This window comes from Pangasianodon hypophthalmus, chromosome 14 (assembly GCF_027358585.1).
Source record: "Pangasianodon hypophthalmus isolate fPanHyp1 chromosome 14, fPanHyp1.pri, whole genome shotgun sequence".
Classification (NCBI taxonomy): domain Eukaryota; kingdom Metazoa; phylum Chordata; class Actinopteri; order Siluriformes; family Pangasiidae; genus Pangasianodon; species Pangasianodon hypophthalmus.
In genome coordinates, this window is record NC_069723.1 from 16584725 (window position 1) to 16608246 (window position 23522).

Genomic DNA, 23522 nt, shown 5'->3' on the forward strand with positions numbered 1-23522 from the left:
GATCATTTCTCATTGTTGTGGAGCATTTAATAAAGAAACCATATTTATTTCAAGAATATAGAGTTAACAGTGATAACATTAATAAACACAATCACCATGATGTATAAACTACCCAACACATAATATAGATCTCTCTCTGAATTTTTTTTTTTTTTTACATGGCTATTAAAATATACTTCAGACAAAGAGCATAAATGAACACATTTGCAATCAACGATCAACCAAATCAACTATGTTTAATTAAATAAAAAAACTTGTCTAAGGGCAGGGGGCTAAACCCTTTCACCTCTGTCAGTAATTGCACATAGAGCTCATGCTCACACAGCTCTCAGACAAACACACACACACACACACACACACTCTCTCTCTCGGTTCAAGGTAATGACCACAAAATGTCCAAAACTACACAGTAGGAAAGGTTTGACTATTGAATATTATTTGGAATGTTATGTATGTTATTTTTTTATCCCTGTATACTAGGGATGTAATGATACCGGTCATCGTTCAAATACCGAGCTCATTTACTAATATTCATATTTGTAAAAATGCTCCAATACCAAGATGATACAAAGTGATACTTTGTAACTTACTTTAAGCCTAGTGAAAATGCTAGCTAGGTGACAAAAAAAATGTCTAAAGACAACATAAGGTGACTGAAAATAACAGCTTCTACCTGGTATATTGTTCTTGAAGATCAGCCATCATCAGTGATAACGAGGGATTCATATGCATTGAAGACAAGGACACATACTTTGTTTACAGCTGTAGCCTACAGAAGCTTTTTTCCAGAAGTGAAACAAACTCCGCTCTCTGCTGCAATCCTACTTCGTCCAAGGTAATATAGCTAGCTAATGCACTTCATTTAAAATCAACTAGCTAACGTTATTAAGAATGAGCATAGCAACCTAGATGCACGTATGCACTTTTAATGGCCATTATTTAAACAGAGGAAACAAACAGAGCTAAATGGCATGTTCTGTGACTTCTCTATTTGCTTAATACCAAGTAGGTTACTCTTTTTGGTATCATTACTGATGAGTACCAAAAACGTACTCAAACTCTGAAAAAAAGAGTGGTATCAGTGCATCCCTACTGCATACAGAGTAGTAAGAGTAAGTAAATAGTGGATATTGAGGGAATGAACTCTACATAAAGATTTTAAGTATTACACAAAACACACAAGAGCACAAACAAACAAAAAAACAAGTCATGCAATCTATTAATGCACATGAATGTATACACAACTATACACTCACATACATGCAGAGACACACACTGTTATAGGCAACAATCATAAAGAAACTATTCTAGGAATAACACAATATGAGGGCTCAGTAGGATCCACTTTTTCAGTGTAGAATTGTCTTTTCCGGCTTTCTGGCACACACACACACACACACACACACACACACACACACACACACACAGGCTCATTCTTACATACAAACCCTGAGGTTGGGGTGTTTTTTTGCCAAACAAATATTCCAAGACTGGATTGGGAGCCTTAATGCTTCAGTCCATGTTTCTGATAAAGCTCCTATGGGCCGCCACTGTAGGAGTAATCTGCTTTATTGTGCATCACCAGCTTGTTATCCACGAAGTAGAAGCTGTCCGACTGGGTCTCGTATGGGTATTGGATCATCTCATTCACTATGAAACAAAGTGAGGAAGACATCAGTTATCAGATATCTGCACTGACCAGCAACACATCCACATTCTGATGTCAAGTCAAGTCAAGTGGAGTTTATTGTCATTTCAGCCATATACAGGTACACAGTGAAACGAAACAACATTTCTCCATAAGACAACACAGAACAACACAGAACAACACAGAACTATGGGGACTATATAAATTGCATAAATTAAACGTAAAGTGCACAAGTGCAAACATGTGCAGACAGCACAAGACAGAACAGACAGTACATAACTATGACGCTGACCAGTACACAGTCCTGTTGAAAGTGATAAAGTGACAGTAGTGCAAATATTACAGCTGAGGTAGTGTAAAGAGTGTAAACATAGAAGTAGCAGCAATAACTGCTGTTAATGTTCAATAACTGTGTAATGTTCAACATGCTATTCAAGAAACTACAGTACACTGTTAATCTTTCCAATTCTTATGATCCTATGAAGAATATCAGTCTGAGAACCTGCAAGATCTGAACTTAATTAGGAATAAGTTTTATTATTGATTTTTAGATCAATATTCAAGTAATTATTCCTTCCATTCCCCAAAAACATGCCCGGAAGTTGGTGCGCTGATGGACTGGTGGGCCATTAAGGTTGTATTTCCGCCTCACACCCAGTGTTTCTAGGATAAGCTCTGGATCTATCATGACCATGACAATATAATATAATTGTATAATGTAATTGAGAAATATAATTGTAATTGTAAGCGAATGTGCATCCACACAGCATAGTATGAAATGGTTAAATAAAAAAAGCAAAGGTTTCACAAAAACTGTCAGCACCAAAGTTTCTTCAACTTAGAAATTATAAAAATCAACTGACCCTATTGATACAAATAACAGTGTTTCATGATTACTGTATTTTGACAGTGACAGTAGTGGTCTGCGTGGCAAACTGTCAAACACAACTCATTTTGCCAGATGAAGTATTCTTACACCACAAAAATTAGTATGCACAAGTGTTTTACCCAGATCAGTCCATTAGAAGATACCTTTAGTTTTAAGATTTCTGTGAATATGGCCTCGAGTCTGTGCTGGTGCTTAATAAGGATTAAAAAAAAAGCTAATAGGGGTAAATGGAGGAACAGGTGAAAGGGCACTTACTGAGCTCCTCAGAGAGCGGAGGAAATTCATAGATGTGTTCACAGGTGTTCTTGCTGCTGGGGATACAGAAACCAAACTCAAAGTCGAAGCTCTTCAGTAGCCGTCCTCGGAAGTAGTGCCTCTCGATCATGCGGAAGTTGTTGATGGGAATGTCTCCTACTGTGAACTCCACCCTGCAGTGGCAGGGGGCAGGATAGTTACTCTTCAGGAAAGATTTTTATTGGCCATTTGCTGAGACATGGGATTTCAACTCATGATGATATTTCTCCAATTAGTAACTTAAATTAGACAATGCATCCCTCATTTATTGAAGTGTTTTCCTTATATCATTGGTCACCACTACATTAAATCTTAAATAGTATGAGCTCAAATGTTAGTTTCTTTGGTGATTGGTGTAGTACGGCCTGAAATTTTAAGGAATGAATCGACGATATTGTATGAAAATCAAGTGACATTTAGTGACCACTAGCAGCAAGCTACCTTTTTAGGCTCTTGGGTATTTTTTTTAATGCCTGCACTCTCTTTGGGTTCAATCAGACAAATGAACCACTGAAGCGTGACACAATGAGCAGCACACATAGTGGGTTCATAATAGGGTCATCTAGAGCCATTGTGTTCTGATTATACGTTTCTGTGCCCTGTACTTACGTAGCTCCGACTTGTCGTAGCCGCAGAAAAGCTGGAGTGAACTGGTAGCGCACAAAGCGCCCGGCATTGGGGTCAAGGTCCTTTCTTCTGTCCTCTGTGCTCTCTGTGTAGCACAAAGGAAGTGATATTACAGGCTGTGATTCTGAAGTGCGCTTATAAAGCACTGTATCTAAATGGAAATCAGAGCAAGCATTTCAGAGTGTCTATGTCTTGTGGGCAGAATGAGGAGCTGGATGGAGGTCGGGGTCATGGTGAGGACTCACCCAGAGCAGGAGGCTTAGTGATCTCAAAAAGAACTGTGCCTGTCTCCATGTCGCGGATCTTGAACCTGGTGAACTCGATTTTGTGGACATTATCCTCCGGACTACATAGGTAATCTGTGGAAATAAAAGGAATCTAACATGAGGTATAATGAGTTTCTTTTGGTAGTATAACATGGAACATTATTGAAATATTTCAGGTGATTGCTTCAAATTCAAAGATTTTCATCATGTCATTTATTAAGTAGATTATTATTAATGTAAGTGTTAGTATGCATCACTATGTGACACTGGTCCTTGCGTCACAAAATCTGTTGTGATGATGCATTAGGGATGTTATATAACTGTATCTGGCTTGTGTGAGTGATCACGATGACTTGAATACATTAACTATATTTCCTTAAAGGTTCTTTGGATGTTCTCGACACACTTAAAATCTGTTTATCAAGGCTTCTTTGAATGGTTAACCATTCCAGCTTTCCAAAGAGGTTCTACTTGGAATCGTTTCTGAAAGGGAAACCCTCAGTTGTATGGTTCTATGTAGAAACCTTAAAGGTTCCCCCTGACGGACAAACTAAAGAACCCTTAAGAGTAGTTTAGGGAACATTTTGTTCTAAGACTGTATGTTTAACTTTATATGAGCCATGATTCCTCTTAACAATGGAATCAAAATGAATGCCATTAGATACTACTCTTAGAAAAAGGGTTCTCCAAGGGTTCCTTAAGGTTCTTAGATGGCTGTAAGTTTTCTATTTAGGACTCCTAACTGAAACACTGTTGTAGGATTCTACATAGAACCCAACACACAACTCAAGAGGATCAACCAAGAACTCTTAAGGGTATTAGATTAATATTCTTTCAAAGAGTGCATAGTTTAATATGTCACAGCAAGGAACAGATGGGCACTTAAGATAGAGTGTGTTTCCCCCGTGTCCCTTGTTGTCTGGTTCTCATACCGCCCAAAAACATGCTGGTAGGTGGACTACTCTAAATTGCCCCTAGGTGTGAATGAGTATGTGAATGAGTGTGTGGATGTTGCCCTGCAATGGACTGGGATCCCATCCAGGGTGTATTCTCACTTCAGGTTCAGTGTTCCTGGTATAGATACTGATACCACAAGATGGTGTCATGTGATCTCTACAAGTAATTAAAAATGTCACACTTGTACTACATATTGAGTATTGCTCCCTTCTCTTTATATCTGAAAAATATCCTAAAACAAAGTCAGGACAATGACAGTGAACAAGCGAGCTGACTCTCATTTTGATGTGCCAGACTCCCTGAACACATGTGTCTGCCCTTGTCAGCTCTCCCTTTAAGGCTGGATTACACATAAGAAGCTTATATTCTCCACATGGGTCAGATAGGGGGATGCTAGAAATAGCACACTCTGCTAGCATGAAAGTAACACTAGTTTAATTTTAGTTATGTTTTGAGACATTTCTATGCATGACAAAGTCCCCAGTCAACATCTACACTTTCATTTCAAGTGCAACTAGACGAGGATGAACTCAGTATGAGTGATTGGGGAATATGCAGTGTAATGACCCCTGACCACACTGCAGTAAATGACAATCCAATGGCACAGTAATAGAACCTATCAAAACCACTGCTTCCATTATCCTCTCCAAGAAAGTGCAGGCTTTATACCGTTACTTGATATGTATGGCTTTCTGCCTCCTGAGTGAGCTGGGTAGAAAAATGAGGCACAAAACAAGCTAATGGCTTTAAACAGGTCTTTGATTGTTATAATTAACACAGTGTGTACTAAAAAAGGAGCAGTCATTGAAAGCTTCTTAGAATTAGTATTCATTTAAAACCATGTATATAATGGCCCGATGATCATAGCAACAACTTATTCTGGTAGATGCTGAAGATCCAATCTAAAAGCGACACTTCCTTTTCACCAACCTTTTCATGCTATTGTAAGGTTTCACTTACTTGCTAGGTATAAAACCTTGCATCAGCAGATGCTGATTCAGCTCTCTATCACGAGTGTGAACAGTCTGATGTATCCCTAACAATTCAGTAATCTAGTGGTAGCACTATCTCTAGGACAGAATAGAGCTATTACTGTAATGTTGCCCCCCCAATCTTCTCCCCAATTTGGTCCCCATTTGCCAATTCCTACCCACCAGCCAGCTCTCTCATATCATATGACAGCTACCAACCGGGGGAAAGGTGAAGGCTAACACGTGCTTCCTCCAAGGCAGGTGAAGCCAATCGTTTCAAACTTCTGCTCTAGCTGAGTCAGAGCTGAACACACTCAGAGGAAGGCGATATCTACCCTCTTCCGCATACGTGAGCTCACGCACGTCCAAGATTGGCTAGTATACCAATTTTGCTCTCTCTACACTCCCGGCCATGGATGGCTGTGGCATCGGCGAAATTCAAACTCACAATTTCCAGGCAATATGGCGAACATTTTCCTGTTGCATCAACCTGGAACCTTTTAGTAAACGATATTAAACAAGAAGTATGGCCATGATTTTATTATTTCTTTTAAATGACTTGACAGATAAGAAAATTAAAATGAACTTCTCTCAAAATTGTTACAGTTAGTATTTATAGCTATAAGCTTAACTGACTGTTCATTGAATTGAATGTGTTTAGAAGTAAGCCAGTCACAATAATAAGCTTTTTTTTAGGATATTGATCATTTCCTAATCTGTGATATTGACTGGAATGTCACCACAATTTTAATTAAAACAAAACTAAAAAACAAAACTAAAACAAAGACTGATAATAGAATACAAAGTGTCTGAATCTATTTTAAGATGGCATAATTGGTTTGGGTTCTGTGACTGGCAGGTTCCAGGAATATAAAGCTATATTTATTGCAAAAATAAACCTAATTTGTATAAATTTGTCTAATGTGCTGTAGATTTAAATTGGTATTTATAAAACAAATGTGCATACTGTGGTCATAAGGAGGTCTGTTGATTTTCACGATGGTAAGAGTCTCTGGCTTTAAACAGTTAGAGAACCCACACTATAAAGAACTAAAGAGTACCAGTCTCAGTAATTATGATCAGTAATATGAGTTGTATCAATGCAACAGCAAAATCTGTCACATAACTAAAGAAGTAAAAGGTTAGAATGAAGTCATATTGTGGTTAGATTGCAAAATGTGTTTCCAAAAGGTTATTCTGTGAAGCCTGTGTGTACTGATGATGGAACACAACCACAAGAACAAATACGACTGAAAAATTTGCCTTTCCAAGACTTGTGGATTTGGTCTTAACACACTTGTAAATCGACTCATCATCAATATCCATGACAACTGTTATGGGCATGACATTGTTTCTATGGTAACTGAGGCTTTTCATCAGGCCTCAGAGCAGCTGCCTTGCATGATAAGACAGAGTGATTTATTTCCTCTGGAGATGATTTGTGTAGTAATGATTGGCTTGTACATTTTTCATCTTTCAAATGCTGCTCTTCAGTTTTTATCTTTATTTTGAGAAGATTCACAAATTTGAAGGTCGGACCAGGAGCAAAGTGGCAGGGAAAAACCCGCAGCAATCAAGATATAAAAGACCTAGAAGATATCCACTGTTGCTCATACACGTTTGCTCTATTTTCCATTAGTGAATGCAGATCTAATCTAAACGTTTTGAAACTGATCTTTCTAGTTAGTAAATTACATGGCACCGCTTAATCTTCAAGGAAATGAGTCAGTGTAAACTGAGCTTAAAGCAGGTCTAAGCCAAAAAGATAAAGTGCAGTTGAGTACATATACACTGCCCGGTCACTTTACCAGGAATACCTGCTAATTCATGCAATTATCCAATCAGCCAATCATATATATAGTATACACAACATATATATGCATTTACACAAAATTATACAACCTTAGTTTATGGATCAGTGCCTCCAGCACATTTAATTTGAATCTTTTATTTGAATCAATCCTGTCTGACAAATTGATCACTAATGAAGCAGTTCAGTATATCAACCCTTTGCTTTCACATGGGTCACAATATATAGACCATTTTCACTATTCCTCATGTATTATAAGGAGGCCTTTTGTATTTTTGTTTTAAAATTAATTTTTTTCCTGCATATTTAAAGGTCTAAATTACTTGCCTAGCCATGATTTATAAAATTCTTAAATTGGTTCAAATTAAAACAGGTAGAATATACAGTTATGTTTGTAACATGCATTACTGGTAGATGTTTTAAATGAGTTATGCAAAGTGTAACAGTGCACATTGTGTACTGTGTAGCAGAAACTGCAAGGCAACAAGTATAACCTTAACACAGTCAACAGCTTAGACAGACGACAGATCAGATCCCTCTTAGGACTGACCACCTATGGACAAGGTATTTTTTAACTTTAATATAAACACCTGCATTTCTTACCTGGACACACATGGAAACCTAATGTAGTGTCTATAATAAAGGCACTAGGTTTAAAATAGAACCATAAATAAATGAATAAACTAAAAATAAATATAACCAAGTACATTTCCATTTAATACTTCAAATTAAAATGAATGAAAATTAAAATGTAAATACCATTACTTCAATGGTGTTTGGATTTACTCATTTTCATGAGAAATATTCCCATCACACTGACTTCATCACACATAATACAGATCTTTTGATATTACTCTGAGCCAACTCAAGAGGACGTCATGGTTTTCCAAATAAACGTTTGTCCTTGCAAAGCGACCATCCTGTGCTGTCCCAGTGTGTCCCGTACAGACAAAATGAGGTAAGATTTGAGACGTCTTGATGCTTATTACTGTCTGGCTGGCCCTCAGATGCTGACAGCAGCCACACTTCATTTCCTCTAATAACCGTCACCTAGCAACACGCCTTCTGATACCAGTCCAAGTTAAGTGTCTGCTTTTACAGCCACCTGTATGTTCCAGGTAAACAAAGGAAACTACGAGTTGAACAAAAGGCACCATCTACATATACCGTATATATTATCCAACCAACCATTCTGCCAAAAAGAGGGATCATATTACTGAGGTTCATGCCTTCTGCCACTGGCTTCGAATTCATTTTAGGGTTCAGCTTAAGGTGTCAATAATTGTTAATGAAGCTCAGTGGTCCTGCCCTTTCTTGCCCGAATGTGTACATAGCAATTTGGCTACATGATATGGATATGGATACTATGAAATCACCTCATGAACCCAATACTATGGGTTCATGAGTACTAACAGCTAACTCCACTCCTGCTCATTTTTGTGATATTAAAATCTAATTATTTTACACCAAATGTTTTATTTTACACAAGTTTCTGTGATAAATCACTTATGTTTGCTAATTGAAAACATCAGACACCATAGGTTTTCATAAACCACACCTCACCTAAAAATACAGTATGTCTTCAAGCGACAAGATAAGAGCATTTCCCCATATCATCCACCCTTAATCCATCCATTCTCTGTTCCTAGATATGAGGTCTTCTGTTCATTTTTTTTGTACTGGCAAAACAGAGGATTCCAAACTGTGCTTCTTCTTGTTTTTTTTTTTTTTTTAAACTAAAATTAATATTTACTTTAATTCATTAGCTTTGGGGAAAAATTCTAATGTATTTGTTTGTTTCTGCTTAAGTACCTTCGCTTCCTTTGCCAATCTGCTATTCGTCTACCATTTAATATAGACATTTTACTACAATAAATGAATGAAGAAGCAGGTTTAATTAATCTCAGGCTCCTGTCCAGCAGGCCTTGCCACAACACAGATGTCAAATCAAAAGTAGTCTGTGTTTTCTAGACAGGTGGTTTTAAATGATTGTGATCGAACCATTTGTTCTAATCACATTTCTCCAGGAGCTGTCTAACTGATTTACGGAGGGAAATAAAAGAATGTGCCATTAGTTTAATCATAGTGGTTGTGTAAAAACAAACTGCATGTCTCACTCCGTTCATGACTCAATCAGCAACAATCACCGGAGGCAGGATAATGTCAGGCAGTCATTCTTTCTTTCTCTTCACACATCCCTTTAGTTATGATGGATGAGAAACACTGATCTATGCATATGCTGTGAAATTAAGTAGGATGCCAGCAGACATTTTTAAAGTATGTCAATTGCATCATGAAAAGCACTGCCTGTATTTATGATGCAAGCATACAAAACTTTCAGAGTCTGTTTTATACATCACAGACAGCTGTCAAAAAGAGATTTCTATGTACCAAGCAAAATAAATAAATAAATAAAACATGACAGTGTGTGCTGTTATAGGAAAATAAACCATGATAGGTTGGTGTGATACAGTTTGCTAACGATTACAATTTTTCATTTATTCATGAATGGCACATTTTTTCACTGTTTATAGTTACATTTAAAGTTATGGAACAACTGTGAGTCGTCCCGTTCCCTCATCACCCTTCCTTTTTTCTTTCCTGAAGTTAAGAAGACATAAAAAGCCTGTTGTGTTACAGAGAAAGCTCTGTCCTGAAAACTTTCCCGTGGCAGAAAACATACTGAATGTTACGAAGTGCTGACATCTGAGTCTTTGATTATACATTTGTTGTTAAATAATGACACATTTTTAAAAATCCATTTATTATCAGCTTTAGATTATGTCCAGATACACAGCCCTATTAATGAGTCGTTACTATAGAAATGATATCATATAAGAATGAGTGCATTAATATTAACCTGTGATCTGCATTACAGCCAGAACCACTGTCAGAATTGCTGTTATAGCTAATTAACCAACACCTTCTGGCCAATCAGATTTGAGAATTCTGTAGCACTGCGGTATATGTAAAAATTAAGTGATGAAGTGTCATTAAACAAAAGCAGAATTATTTAATCAATCCAAGCTCACAATTCAAGGGAGTTCTAAATGTAAGTTCTAGATACTGCTAGCCACAAACTCTACCATCAAATAATTCCTACCAATCCGCAACACTGAGGTCGTGTTTTGCAATGACAGTGCGACATCATCAGTGAGAGCAGGTCAAATAATTCAAGAGAGCACATCGGTTGATCAAGTAACTATCAAAGACTCAAAAAAAAAAAGACTAAAAAAAAATAGTGCCTCAAGCTCATTCCCACTGATCAATCTGTGTTAATAAATCTGAACTATAAGGGCCAGGCCAGCACCTGCACCTCTTACGAAAGAGAAAGAAGGATATCAGATTATGAGGAATACATGACTTGAGAAGTTCCATGCCAACTGAGAAGGCAGGATGATGAGTACCGGGGATACGCAACTATCAATCTGCCATAAGTCAAGCAGCTTAGCACTTGTCAGTTGAACCATGGCCAGTTTTGTAGATGTGCTGCTAAGGTTCAAGTAACGCAAGGTAATTTTGTTCCAGTAGCATATGACTTGTGCCTTTAAGGCTCTAACTTTCAGCTTCTTTGGATGATTAACAGGCCTAGCTTCCTAAAGGGGGTCTACTTGGAACCATTTCTAAGAAGGAAATGCTCTGATGAGCGACAAGCTGAAGCATTCTTTAGATCCCAAATCTGGTCTTGGCGTACTAACAGGTCCTGCACATTTTAGTTTTCCCAATCTAACACATCTACTTCAACTCAGGAAGGGCTGTTAATTATCTGATTCACTGAATCAGTTAACAGGTGTTAGAGCAGGGTAAATACCTGGATCAGGGTTGGGAACGTGTGCTTCATGGTGCTAGATGCAACCTATTTTCTAAGAGTTTACTAATTAAAGTAGCAAGTTGTGTTTATGCTATTTGTTTTTAGTGGAAATGTGGTGAGCACATGAGCTGCAGGTTTGACCTACAGGAAGGAAAGACTTCATGAGCCCTTGTTTCTCATCACGCTACAACATTCAATGTCTGTGTGCTACTGCTTTGCACCACAGAACCATTCTCACAGTCTGATTCTGAAAGGGACATAAAACTTCACCACTTCTCTGCTAGAGAAAAGAAGCTTTTAAAAAGTCATCTTAATCAAAACGATAAGACAAGATATGAGACTTGGCATATGCTTTTATCCAAATGAACTTCCAACTTTTAGGCAAAGCAATTGAGGTGAAATCTCAGTTTCTCAGTTATAAAGAAAAGATGCTGAATTAAAGCTTCGATTTGCATAAGTTGATTGAAGTTTGGGATCATTTTACTGGCATCGTTTGGGTCCACTTGTCCTCTTAGAGGAAAGAGTCAGTTCTTCTCACTGAAGTTCTTCTGACTGATCACCTACAGTATATCCTATGATGAACAATTTGTATCTTGATGGTAGTAGTTACTTCCAAGATAACCTCGCCCCATCCATAGGACATAAGGATCACTGAATGGTTTGATGAGGATGAAAATTACATACATGATATGCTTTGGTCTTCACAGTCACCAGAACCCAATCCAACTGAAAGCTCTGCCTTTGGGAGCTTTTTGAGTGACGTGCTAGACAGCACTCTCTATCACCATCATCAAAACTCCACCTGACACTAGAATTGAGGCACTGAAGCGCCGTGATGGCCCAACACCTTACCGAAACACTTTAAGTTCATTTTTTCCTTTTTGTCACCCATCTGAAATTGTATACAGTGGATATAAGAAGTCTACAAACTCCTGTTAAAATGGCAGGTTTATGTGATGTAAAACAATGAAAAGAAGATAAATCATGTCAGAATTTCAGAAACATTTTAGGGAAAAATAGGAAAAATAAAAAATTTACAATAACCTGGTTGCATAAGTGTGCACACCCCGAAACTAATACACTGTTGAAGCACCTTCTGATTATATTGCACCACTCAGACTTTTTGGCTAAGAGTCTATCAGTGTGACACATCTTGACTTGGCAAATATTTCTCACTCTTTCCTGCGAATATATTCTAGCTCCATCAAATTGTAAGGGCATCTCCTGTGCACAGCCTGCTTCAGGTCACCCCACAGATTTTTAGGTGGATTCAGGTCTGGGCTCTGATTGTTTCTGAAGTTTCTTATTGTTTTTCACTTAATTGTTATATGGTGTAAAAAAAAACAAAAAAAAACACAGAGAGTGGAAAAATTCTGACATGATTTATCTTGGTTTCATTTTTTTTACATCACAAAACCTGCCATTTTAACAGGAGTGTGTAGAATTTTTATATCCACTGCAATATTAAACCCTATGTGCATGTGGTGCACCTTAACAACAGCCCTGCACAACATTTTCCATAGTGTATGTATACAGACCAAGGCCTGGTCCTCTGGTGGCCAGTATGTTGCTCTGACTATTGAACCAACAATACAACACTGAGCTCAGGTAAAACAAATATGGGATAATTATTCATATGAATTTCTGTTCTGAGTTAATTAAATGTAGTTTAATTAATAACTTTCTTAATCTTTTTGCCAAAAAGCTTCAGGATATTCTAATACCTATAACACAAATACAAATATTATCTGCTGAAAGAACTACACAGAAGTGCCAGAAAAAAAATTATCCTCATTTTATGTAGCTTATCACAGTTTTTTTTTTGTTTTGTTTTTTTTGTATAAACAGGATGGCTTTAATTTACGTGACGAGTCCCTGTTGTCTGCATTCTGAATATGATGAATGCACTGCACACTACAAATGTTATCGCGATATTTATACAGCAGTTAAATATGAGATGGTGTGAGAGATTTACTGTATATGTGCAGGATCTGTGTAAAGGTGAAATGCAGCATATGTTTGTATGGCAAATAAGATTGTGTACAAACTGATTTTGTGCTCAGTCTAATCCTGTTCTTCTAAGCGGCTCGTTACTCAACTGCTGAGCCTTGGAATTAGACATACAACTTCTTTAATTAAACTTGGGCTAAAAGCCAAAGCAAACAGTGTAGAAAGTGTTTCCATGATCAGCACATCAATATGAGGAAATACTTACAAATGAGAAATTTAGCCTAGAAAATTTAGGGAAATCTACTGATGTGTTTTTTTTTTTTTTTTTTTTTTTTTTTTTTTTTTTTTTAAATGTTTGCATCGTTCACTGTTCAGATTAATTGATGGAAAAAAATGCATTACGGAATCAAAGTAACACAATAACAGCATCATCAGGGGATCAAATCATCTGAAACCTTCCAAAACGACCTCAGAAACTTCATTCATTCATCTTCAGTAACTGCTTTATCCTGGTCAGGGTCACGGTAGAGCCGAAGCCAATCCCGGGAACACTGGGCGCAATGTAGGAAAACACCCTGCAAGGGATGCTAGTTCATCACAGGACACCATGCATACACACATTCACACCTAGGGGCAATTTAGAATAGCCAAACCACCTACATGCATGTTTTTTGGAGTTGGGAGGAAACCAGGAAACCCTGGATGAAACACAAACAAAACTTCACACAGACAGTAACCCAAGCTCAGGGCTAAACTGTGAGGTGGCAATGCTAACTGCTGCACCACTGTGCCGTCCCTTTTCAAAGTTATTACATAATAATGTGAACAAATATGTTGGCTGAAAAGCTAGAAAATGTTTTACATTATTTTATGGTAAAGTTTTATTGTTCTTTCTATTGTGAGAACAATAAAAGCTGCACAGCTAACACACAGCTAACACACAGCTAACACACAGCTAACACACAGCTAACACACAGCTAACACACAGCTAACACATTCACTAGCCCACTCTTCAGTTTAAAACTTATACTTATTTATATTTAGCCTGCTTACTGTAAAAACTATTAGTTTTCAAGCATTTTCAATAACTAATCTGATTTCCTGCAGCTCCTCTGAACTTAAAAACCTAATTTGCCACCATTTCAGCATAATCAGCACCATGTATAAAACTCAGTCATGTAGCGTCATTGCTAGTTTGGATAACAAACAAAATTGCAAACATTCTTAGCATTGTAGACATTGTGACTTCTGGTTTCTTTCACAGATACTGAAGAACTTAAAGTATTCCCAAAATGAACCAAAAATATTCTGAATGACTTTGTTTACTTGTCCACAAGCAAATTATGCTGATATTAAGAAATATCTCAGGCACAGGTTTTATATAAAGTTGACAGCAAAATTGGGAATTTACTCTTTAAAGGATTATCATCAATATTAAAGAAATGTTCATCTTCGTGATAGGAACAAGGGTCACAACATCTCCAACACAAACATAGCGTTTTCTTTGTTATCCAAACTACCGGGGTTAACTTAGGTCCTGTTGGACGTCTTTAAACACTGCAGCACCAACAGTGTCAGTGAACAGTGAAGCACTTTGTTGTGTATAATTACAAGATAAATCCGGTGGGGTTTTTTTTTTTTTTTAGGCTTGTGTTGTCTGCTCGGTGCTATATACAGCAGGGTTGCTGTGTCATTAGCTTATCTGCAGTTTAGAGTTTAACATGAGTTAAAACTGAAAGTCATGTGGTTTCTTAAATGCAAGTGCTCTGTGTTTGTGGTTTAATGAGCTCCTGAATGTCAAAACCCAACTGCTGTGTCATTAGAAATCGCTCAGATGTCAGTTTATCTTAAACCCAGTGTGCACATGCTTTAGCTGATGTTTAAGGGGTATTAACTCTAACCTGAGCACTTCTCAGATTTGTAACAGCCTACTTAAAACCCTGTATCGACTCGTGTAGAGTATTCTGACTTACTGTAACTCACTGTAAACTAATGAACCACTTCACTGATACACACTGTATGGTGTACCAGTTACTGCTGACATTTTCATCTCTCATGTCATGATTTGTCTTTTCTTTCTGACTGGTTTATAGACTGCTGTTCATTAGGCATTTAAATCATGAAGAGTAAATTCTGCACTCTGAGGGAAACAAATATGCTTTGAGGGTACTTTTACTATTAAAATTTTCACCTAGGAAATGACATGGCTATATGATGTTGAGATCCATATTTTCACACTGAGGATAATTGAGGGACTTATACACAACTATTACAAAAGGTGCAAACATTAACTGATTCTTAAGAAGGCAATACACTACATTAAGAGCCAGGGGGGTGTAAACTTATGAACAGGATGAATCGGTGTAAATCGTTATTATTTTGTTTAAAGATCTTATTTTTTTCAGTTAGTACTGCCCCTCAGAAGCTACATAAGATATTTACATGCTTCCCAAAAGACAAAATATTAACAATTTACACCGATCATCCTGTTCAAAAGTTTACACCCCCCTGGCTCTTCATGTTGCCTTCTTGAGAATCAGTTAATGTTTGCACCTTTTGTAATAGTTGTCCTCAGTGTGAAAAGATGGATCTCACAATCATATAAGCACTGTTGGAAAGGGGTTAAATATGCGGAAGATGCTGGAAAAGCAAATAACGTGCAGGACCTGGAGGACTTTTTTGAAGAACAGTGGGCAGTTTAACTGCTCAGGACAAACAAGGGCCACATGAACAACTATCACAAAACATAACAGTCGCTAATCATCCGGGTAACACACAGTATTAAGAGTCAAGCATATGTAAACTTCTGAACTGGTTCATTCGTGTAAATTCAGTTATTATTGTGTCTTGTGGACTATATGTACACATCTGTTATGTGAAATAGCTTATTCAGGGCAGAAAAAAAAAATGCAATTTTTATGATTCCACTTATTTTATTTTAAATTATTAACATTTTGCAGATTCTGCAAGGCTTTTAGACTGTTTATGTCATTTGGGAAAAATTCACAAAACATCCCATGTTCACTTGTAAAACAATGAGTATTTATTAATAATATGTTATAATTGGGAGAACTAGTCAACTGTTTAGATCAGATATCTGACGTCACTTCCGTACATCCAGTTTAAAGGCATGACAGCTGAACGGTTTGTTTATACAAAGCGCCAGCTAAAACTGACACACTCCTAAGTGTTTAACTCTTGAAATAAGCGTTTTAAACTGCTGCTGAAGTTAGCACTCAGAGCCCAGGAGGGAGATCAGGCTTACTGCAGTTGCTACTTACTGACGGTGATCCTCTGCAGGCCGAGCACATCCTCCGGCGTTATCACGGGCTTCTTCAGCAGCTCCTCCTCTGTGGTACACGGCAGTCCTCCCTCGGCCCCCTGCTTCACTCTCATTGCCCACTGCGTCTCCGGTTACAGTGCGCGCGCGCGCGTGTGTGTGTGTGTGTGAGAGAGAGAGATGAAGCCGTATGGATCAGAGAACCCGCTTGATTTACTTTACCCTCCGTGCACTGAGGTTGCCAGATTGTGCACAGTGTTAGAGTATTTGACTGTAATCCAGCTCGAACAGAAACCTTCCGAACCGAGACGCTGAGTAATTTTTACTCTACCAGCAAAACGCCATGTTTACAGTCTAATGCAAATAAATAATAACCGACTTCCGAGGTTAGACGACCAATCTGGCAACACCGGCTTTTACAGCGCTAATACTGTGCACCTTCCCCTCCTCCACTCACAGGGCTAGAGCGGATTTATCCCGCCCCTAAAATACTCACCGGCTGCAATGATTGGATGTTAATTTTCATATCACTTTGTGATTGGACGTTATTAGGCTCGGGTTGTGGAAATGAAAAGTGGATCGGTTTAAAATTATGGTGGATTTATGACCATTGATTCAAAAAATTAAGACATTTTAAAGCAAAAAGTTGAGATTCTTAAAAATGAATCACATAAAATTATATTTAGTAAATATTTTAACAATAAAAACTAAACTATGTTTCCCCCACATATGTAAACTACTCTCTGACACCCCTACAGTGGGCCATACCATTTTTTGAAACTGCCTTGATCACTTGAATGCTCCACATTGCATTCACTGTTAGGAGAAAACTGGCAAAACTTTTGAGAATTAGCTAGCTAGCCTGTAGTTTAAATGGAACTGTAGTATATAATATGTCTGAGTTGTTCCTTTATAATCAACCTGGGGTAGAACAGCTGACTCACAATGCAAAAGAATCTGTCAGAACTTGTGATATGTTTACAAAATTGACATTGAAACAAAATCTATACTAACAAAAAATGGCACATCAGTCTTGTCAATTTGCTCTGTTACACAAGACATCCAAACACAATCAATTACAAATAAAGATATTAATTGTGACACACTCTGACACACTCGCTAATTTCTCAGTGCAGTCCTTGAAAAATTAAGCAAATATAAGCAGTTTGAGCTGTAAAGTGTTTACAGGAAGGAAACAGGAAGTGCTCAAGCACATCTCTGCAGCTTTTTGAAGGGATGTAAGCATTTGGATGCAGGTTTGCAAGTGGTCATGGAAAAAGTATACATTCATTCATCCATCCATTCATTCATTTTTCTTCGGTAAGCAATTTATCCTACTGAGGTTTGCAGTAGATCTGGAGCCCATCCCAGGAACACTGGATGCAAGGCAGGAATACACCCTTACTGGGTGAACCCAGAGAAGCCCACAGGGGCACAGTACATGCAAAACTCCACAAAAACAGTATCCCGAGCTCAAGTTTGAACCAGGTACCGTGGAGTTGTGAGAGGGCAACGTTAACTATGCTAAGTCAACTAAAAAAAAAAAAAAAAAAAAGAAAGACCTGAACTTTTAATAGTTTTATATCCCAGTTGAAAATGATTTTGGTCATGTAGCCAGAGCAGCTTTAGCGAATCACTAGTCATCTTGTTTCAAGTGTTCACTGAAATGATATTTTTTTAAATTGCCACTTTGTTAAATACATCTCCCTGTACCTACATTCACTTACTGATTTATCAGGTACACCTACCATGTAAGCGCATTATTCAGGTAGGCTATATAATTACTGACTATTGCCCATCACCTGATATGCACAATTTCTTAGGAACCATACACTGCTTCCTTGTTGGTCCAAATTGTATGTGTACTGTTAGGGTGCATTTGCATTTTGTTTGCAGTAATAAAGATTAAATAAAGGTTGGTGTAACTCTGGTGATGAGAAGGTAAAGTGGGATTTCAAATCTCATACTGGTGAATGTCCCCAGATATTGTTATTTTTAGGTATATTGCAGTGTTGGAATATTGGTTAGAAGTTTGTTAACAAGTCTGACCAGCTAACAATTGTTTTCACAGGCATTCTGTCCTTCACGTTTCTTTTTAGAATTAAACCCCTCCCTTTTCTTTTTTTTTTAAACTTTGGAAGCTTGACTGTGAAAAAAAAATGCAGTGCTTTTTTAAAATTAGCTGCATTCCACCCAGCTTGTGGTTGCTTCCCATATGATTGCATAAAATGTAAAATGTGTGCTGGTGGTTGCGAAAAAAAAAAAAAAACACCAATTGTGAAAGCAGATTTCAACACTAAAGCTCTTTTTCCCCCCATCAGTCTTAATCCTCTATCCTTTACCAGTCAGTTTCTGACCACAGCACTGTTGCTGACTGGATTGTTTTATTGACACTTTCTCAACCCAGCAGTGCCATTAAAAATCCCAATAGCTCTGCTGTGCCAGACACATTCATACCAGCATTGCACACTAACATGCCACTATCACTATCACTATCAGTATCTCTGCTGTGCTCAGAATAATCTATCACCCAAATAATATCTTCACTGGTGTTTCCTCAGTGGTCTGTTTTCACTGATAAAAGGAGTGGAGAAGTGTATAGAGACAAATAAGCTGTCTTCAGTAACTGCATACCTACCGTATACCTATAAATGATAACATGACCAATGGTGTAAGTACAAGGTTAGTGTACCTAATGAAGTGGTCACTATGTGTATGCTGCAACATAAATGAAGAAAATGCAAGGTGTTGTAGAATAACAGTACTGTTGTGCAATACTGAGGTCTGAAATATTTATTTGTCTTTATGGGAAATATAAGAATTTCCAGATGCAAGCATCCCTGAGAGAGATATGTGTGACAGGACTGCACAGTCCCCTCATCACATGAGATGACGGGGATGTGAATCTTGTCCACAAACAAGAGCAGAAAATAAAATCCTTATACAATTAAGCCTACTACATAAGGAGTCTTTTCTGAAAAGATTAAGAGGCCAGGGTTTTCTCATTCCAATACCTGTCGCATGCTCAGTTCATAATTTATGCTTCAGTAGGAATGTGCAGTTAATGCACAGTTTTTTGAAAATTAATTAATAGCTAGCATGCATTAAAAATAATAAGTTAGATTGCTGGGAAAGTGCCCAATAATTTAAAAAAGCAATTTAATTTAAATAGAGCTAACACATTATGGATAAATATAGGTGAATGCAAGGAAAAGGCTTAACAAAATTATTAGGCTGTGTGAGCTGTAGCTTCATAACACATAATTTCACCTTGTAAACTGATTGAGCTCTTCACACGGGTCTGAAGTGGTCTGTGTAAATTGAGGGATAATTTTATACACCACAGAGACTCTCCTGTAACCTGTCCATCAGTTCCTGCTGTGTCGCTTACGCAGTCATCTCGAAGCAGCCTCGTCGATGTGTCTGCATGTCTCGCACTCGGCGGATGGACTGGATCTGGGGATGGTTGGCTCCCCACTCATTCCAGTGCTTGAAGGGCCCAAACTCAAACAGGTACTGGTATCCACGATAGCCTGGGTACTGGTACCCAACCCACCTACAAAACAGCAACCAAACTGTGCATTTGTGAAGGTAATCTCTCTTTACAGTAGTGATATTGACATCAAAGAGAGCTGACGTACGTTCCTCCGGAGACCTGAATGCTTGCTACTCTGTCATAGAAGCCATAGGACCACAGACTGGGGATGTCCTCATCACAAATCTCCATCTTACGGCCCTCAAAGTTCGCACACTCATACAGGCAGATCTTATGATCCTGGGGGTCCTGTATGGAAATAGGAACAGATCTGAATTGTTTTCAACTCTCCACGCATACTGATGGAAGAATCTCCAGGAGCCAAAAAAGAAGCTGTATTCCTAATGTGCATGTTTCTGAAACTATCATTATAACATAATAGTTTGTCAGAGGAAAATTCAAAGATAGTCTCACTGAATTCCGTCGACTTTAGCAGAAAAAAAGAGCATTAAATGGTTTCTCAATGATCATCTCTAGCTTCTGTAGAGCCAAAGCTAAGCTAAACTCAATCCAAATCTAAAAACATTATTAATTGGATCACTATATCATTTGCTGAGTTAATCAGTGCTACATATTGCTTCATGTTATCTGATATCTGCTGGCCAAAGAAAATGAGTTCTACATTGAAAATTTGTTATATAGCATATTATGTCAGCATAACCTCATTTTCAAACATGTTAGCATCTAAAAAAAAAAAACAACCCAAATAGGTAATGCTTTATATTACTCTTCCCTTAACTGACATTAGTTAACATTATTCAACATGAACAAACTATCAACTTCAGCATTAATTCATCATAGGTAACATTAATGAAGTTTGACTAATATTTTTTTAACATCATAAATAGCCATTACATATAACCATATAAAACCATTCCTTAACCGTGTTTCACATTTTTGTTGTCTACATTTGTTAACTTCCTCTTTTACCTTTCTAATATTTATATATTTTTATATTATTTGTATTATATACTTATGGTTTGTAATATTAAGTGAGGGAGCCTTAATGTAAAATATTACCAAAAAATCAATAGAATGCAGAATAAAAACAAACTAAACTCTGACTTATTAAAAACAAACTCCCAGAAGTTGACAAATAAATCTGAAGTTATTTGTATGTCATCACACTAATGACCATGTGTATATGCATATTAAAAAGAGCCGACATTCTCTTCCTCCTAATTCACCCACCATGCGGACTGGCCTGAGGGACATGAAACGATCACAGCGGTAACTATTGGACCAAGTGTCCCAGCGAGGATACTCTCCCTTCTCCAACACGAACATCTCCCCACGCATGTCCTGCTGTTCGTAACCCACCCATCTGAAACCATGGAAGAATACACTGCATATTCACATACATACAATACAATACAGTGTTTCAGAAATAGTGTTGTTATGAAATATATCTGGAGCCACTGGTACAGAGTATTTAGTTTTTATATGTAGTGTTTGACCTACAGCTCAATACAACATGCTGTATGTAATTGGCTTGGCTACAGACTTACGGGCCACACTCCACTCTGATGGAGCGCACACGGTCAAAGCCCTTATCGCAGATATTACGACACTCGCCGTTCAACTCCATCATCCGACCTTGGAAATTCTCACACTCGTACAGATATATCTGTTCATACATATAATACTAATCAGAATTTTCATGAAGGCTACATTATTTGGCACACACTTCATATGCTTTGCAGTGTTCAATAATAAGTTGGTGTGAAATGAACAAAGTAATAAAACAAATTTACTGGCATTAACAGAAAAGTATTGATTACTTTGTATGTGTGCATCCCTATGGCGGAACGGCTCCCAATACTCCCCTGCACAGCGGTATGAGACATGGCTGAGGCTGAAGACACAGAGAGAAAGAAAGGTTAAAATGTAAAAACATTGAAGCATTGTGATCATTTTGCCACTCTGAGTAAGTTGAGTAGCCTTAACTAGTCAGCAGTAAACACTGTAAGGTCACTAGTTTTACTAGCCCTTGTATCTCATCACATTGCCTGATGTGTGCTTGTTATAATATATTCACACAATTTAAATGGCAACAAGACAGAAATGTACAAATGATAAAGTGCTTGGAAAGCAGTTTGTGTTAACTACTTGAAACCTAGTCAGTCTTAATAGGGTGAATTTCAGTCACGTGCCACACAGATTTGTCATTTTTCAGGTTTTTGGATAAATTGCATCCATAAGTTGCAAGATCCGTGTACAATGTAATGAGTACAGGTCATCTAGAAACCAAGATTTTTGATTCTGAAAACAATTTTTAAAATACAACGATTTCGTGTTTTTCCACGCTACTAAGTGGGTTGGATATGATTTATAAAGTATTTTGACATGTATTCATTACATTGTACATGTTCCTCCCTATGTAGAAGGATATTGTTGAGGAATTACCTAAAATATTGATAATTGTTGGTGCTGCATTAGATTTTATAATGAAAATTAGAAAAACAAAACAAAACTAAACAAATCATTTGCTATAACAGCCTGTGTTTTTCCTGGACAAACTATAAAGAAATAATTTTCCAACTATTCCAATTATTTTCTTTCTCAAGAATGTCTTCACAGTGACATAAACATTTTAATTCTAACATCATCCAAAGACGAAATGACTTACATGAATAAGTGTACATTTTATAAAAGGTCCAATACAAAACATACTTGTAAGAATATCAGCACTCAACCGGCAAAGATTCAGATATCTATTTTTAAAAAAAATATATCCTATTTCCCTGTTGTGTCTTGCCTTAAATTATAAATTCAGCTAGAATTCTACAGTCAGCACCTTACATTATATGGGATTATATGGGCTTCCCAATAGGAGGGATCCTCTATACTACATTAAAGGTATCCCTTTAATTAGCCATTTAACGCTTGAATCTCACCAGAACACTGCAGTCAAGAAGAGAGCGATGGAATGTAAGAGAGGTGCTGGCAGAGGAAAAGATGGCAAGGCCCAAATGAAGCTCTGGTTCCAGCTACAGGAAGGGTTATATATACAAATACACCCCAGTGATGCTCCTGAGCCAGCACGCCACCATGCCATTGGATAAAAGTGTTGGCTTTTAGGAACTGACCTTGCTGACTCTGTTTGATGCTTTGTTCCAAGACTCAGCTGGACACCCACCACAGTCAGCAAAAAGCCGGCCTACACCATAATTCCCACCCCTCACCTCCCTCCCTCTATCCCTTCATCCCACTCTCTCTCTTTCTCTCTCTCTCTCTATGTAGGATTGAGTACAATGTGCTGACTTTAGTAAGCTAGTCTCACCAACACAGTGGTGTTATGTGTTATTATGTGTAATGGTGGACTGTTTGCTGTGTTTTGGCTTCTGGATTCTATGACCTTGACTGAAACAGGACAGTATGAATCAAATGATTTGACAGGAATCAGCTTTAATTACTAGTTCATGTGATTCACTTCCACATAAGAAGTGCCTTTTGTGCCAAAATGTAGGCATTTGTAAAAAGA

The 23522-nt window shown here is 37.6% G+C and overlaps 2 protein-coding genes across 2 annotated transcripts; both read right to left on the reverse strand.

The window, feature by feature from the left end:
* Positions 1-5: 5 nt before the first annotated feature.
* unc119a (unc-119 homolog a (C. elegans)) lies at positions 6-16966 on the reverse strand. The gene is made up of 5 exons (XM_026935154.3): positions 16505-16966; positions 3704-3817; positions 3441-3543; positions 2793-2965; positions 6-1650 (listed from the first exon to the last, which is right to left on the reverse strand). Exons 1-5 carry the CDS (start codon positions 16617-16619, stop codon positions 1538-1540), a joined length of 618 nt encoding a protein of 205 aa, XP_026790955.1. The 5' UTR covers positions 16620-16966; the 3' UTR covers positions 6-1537.
* A 2287-nt stretch (positions 16967-19253) lies between these two features.
* crybb1l3 (crystallin, beta B1, like 3) lies at positions 19254-23074 on the reverse strand. Its single transcript, XM_026934888.3, has 6 exons — positions 22936-23074; positions 21820-21893; positions 21547-21665; positions 21230-21362; positions 20145-20287; positions 19254-20059 (listed from the first exon to the last, which is right to left on the reverse strand). The coding sequence occupies exons 2-6, from the start codon at positions 21883-21885 to the stop codon at positions 19891-19893; spliced, it is 630 nt and encodes a 209-aa protein (XP_026790689.2). The 5' UTR covers positions 21886-21893; positions 22936-23074; the 3' UTR covers positions 19254-19890.
* Between the last annotated feature and the right edge of the window lie 448 nt (positions 23075-23522).

What these genes read in the sequence shown, in the direction of transcription:
- unc119a (XM_026935154.3), bottom strand. Translation starts at nt 16,619, where the DNA reads ATGAGAGTGAAGCAGGGGGCCGAGGGAGGACTGCCGTGTACCACAGAG. An exon ending in CCTGCAGAGGATCACCGTCA is followed by an intron (nt 3,818 to 16,504) that starts GTAAGTAGCAAC and finishes TTATTTCCACAG; the next exon opens with ATTACCTATGTAGTCCGGAG. An exon ending in TCCGCTCTCTGAGGAGCTCA is followed by an intron (nt 1,651 to 2,792) that starts GTAAGTGCCCTT and finishes TTTGTTTCATAG; the next exon opens with TGAATGAGATGATCCAATAC.
- crybb1l3 (XM_026934888.3), bottom strand. Translation starts at nt 21,885, where the DNA reads ATGTCTCATACCGCTGTGCAGGGGAGTATTGGGAGCCGTTCCGCCATA. An exon ending in CCCTCAGGCCAGTCCGCATG is followed by an intron (nt 20,288 to 21,229) that starts GTGGGTGAATTA and finishes ATTTCCATACAG; the next exon opens with GACCCCCAGGATCATAAGAT. An exon ending in ATTCAGGTCTCCGGAGGAAC is followed by an intron (nt 20,060 to 20,144) that starts GTACGTCAGCTC and finishes GCTGTTTTGTAG; the next exon opens with GTGGGTTGGGTACCAGTACC.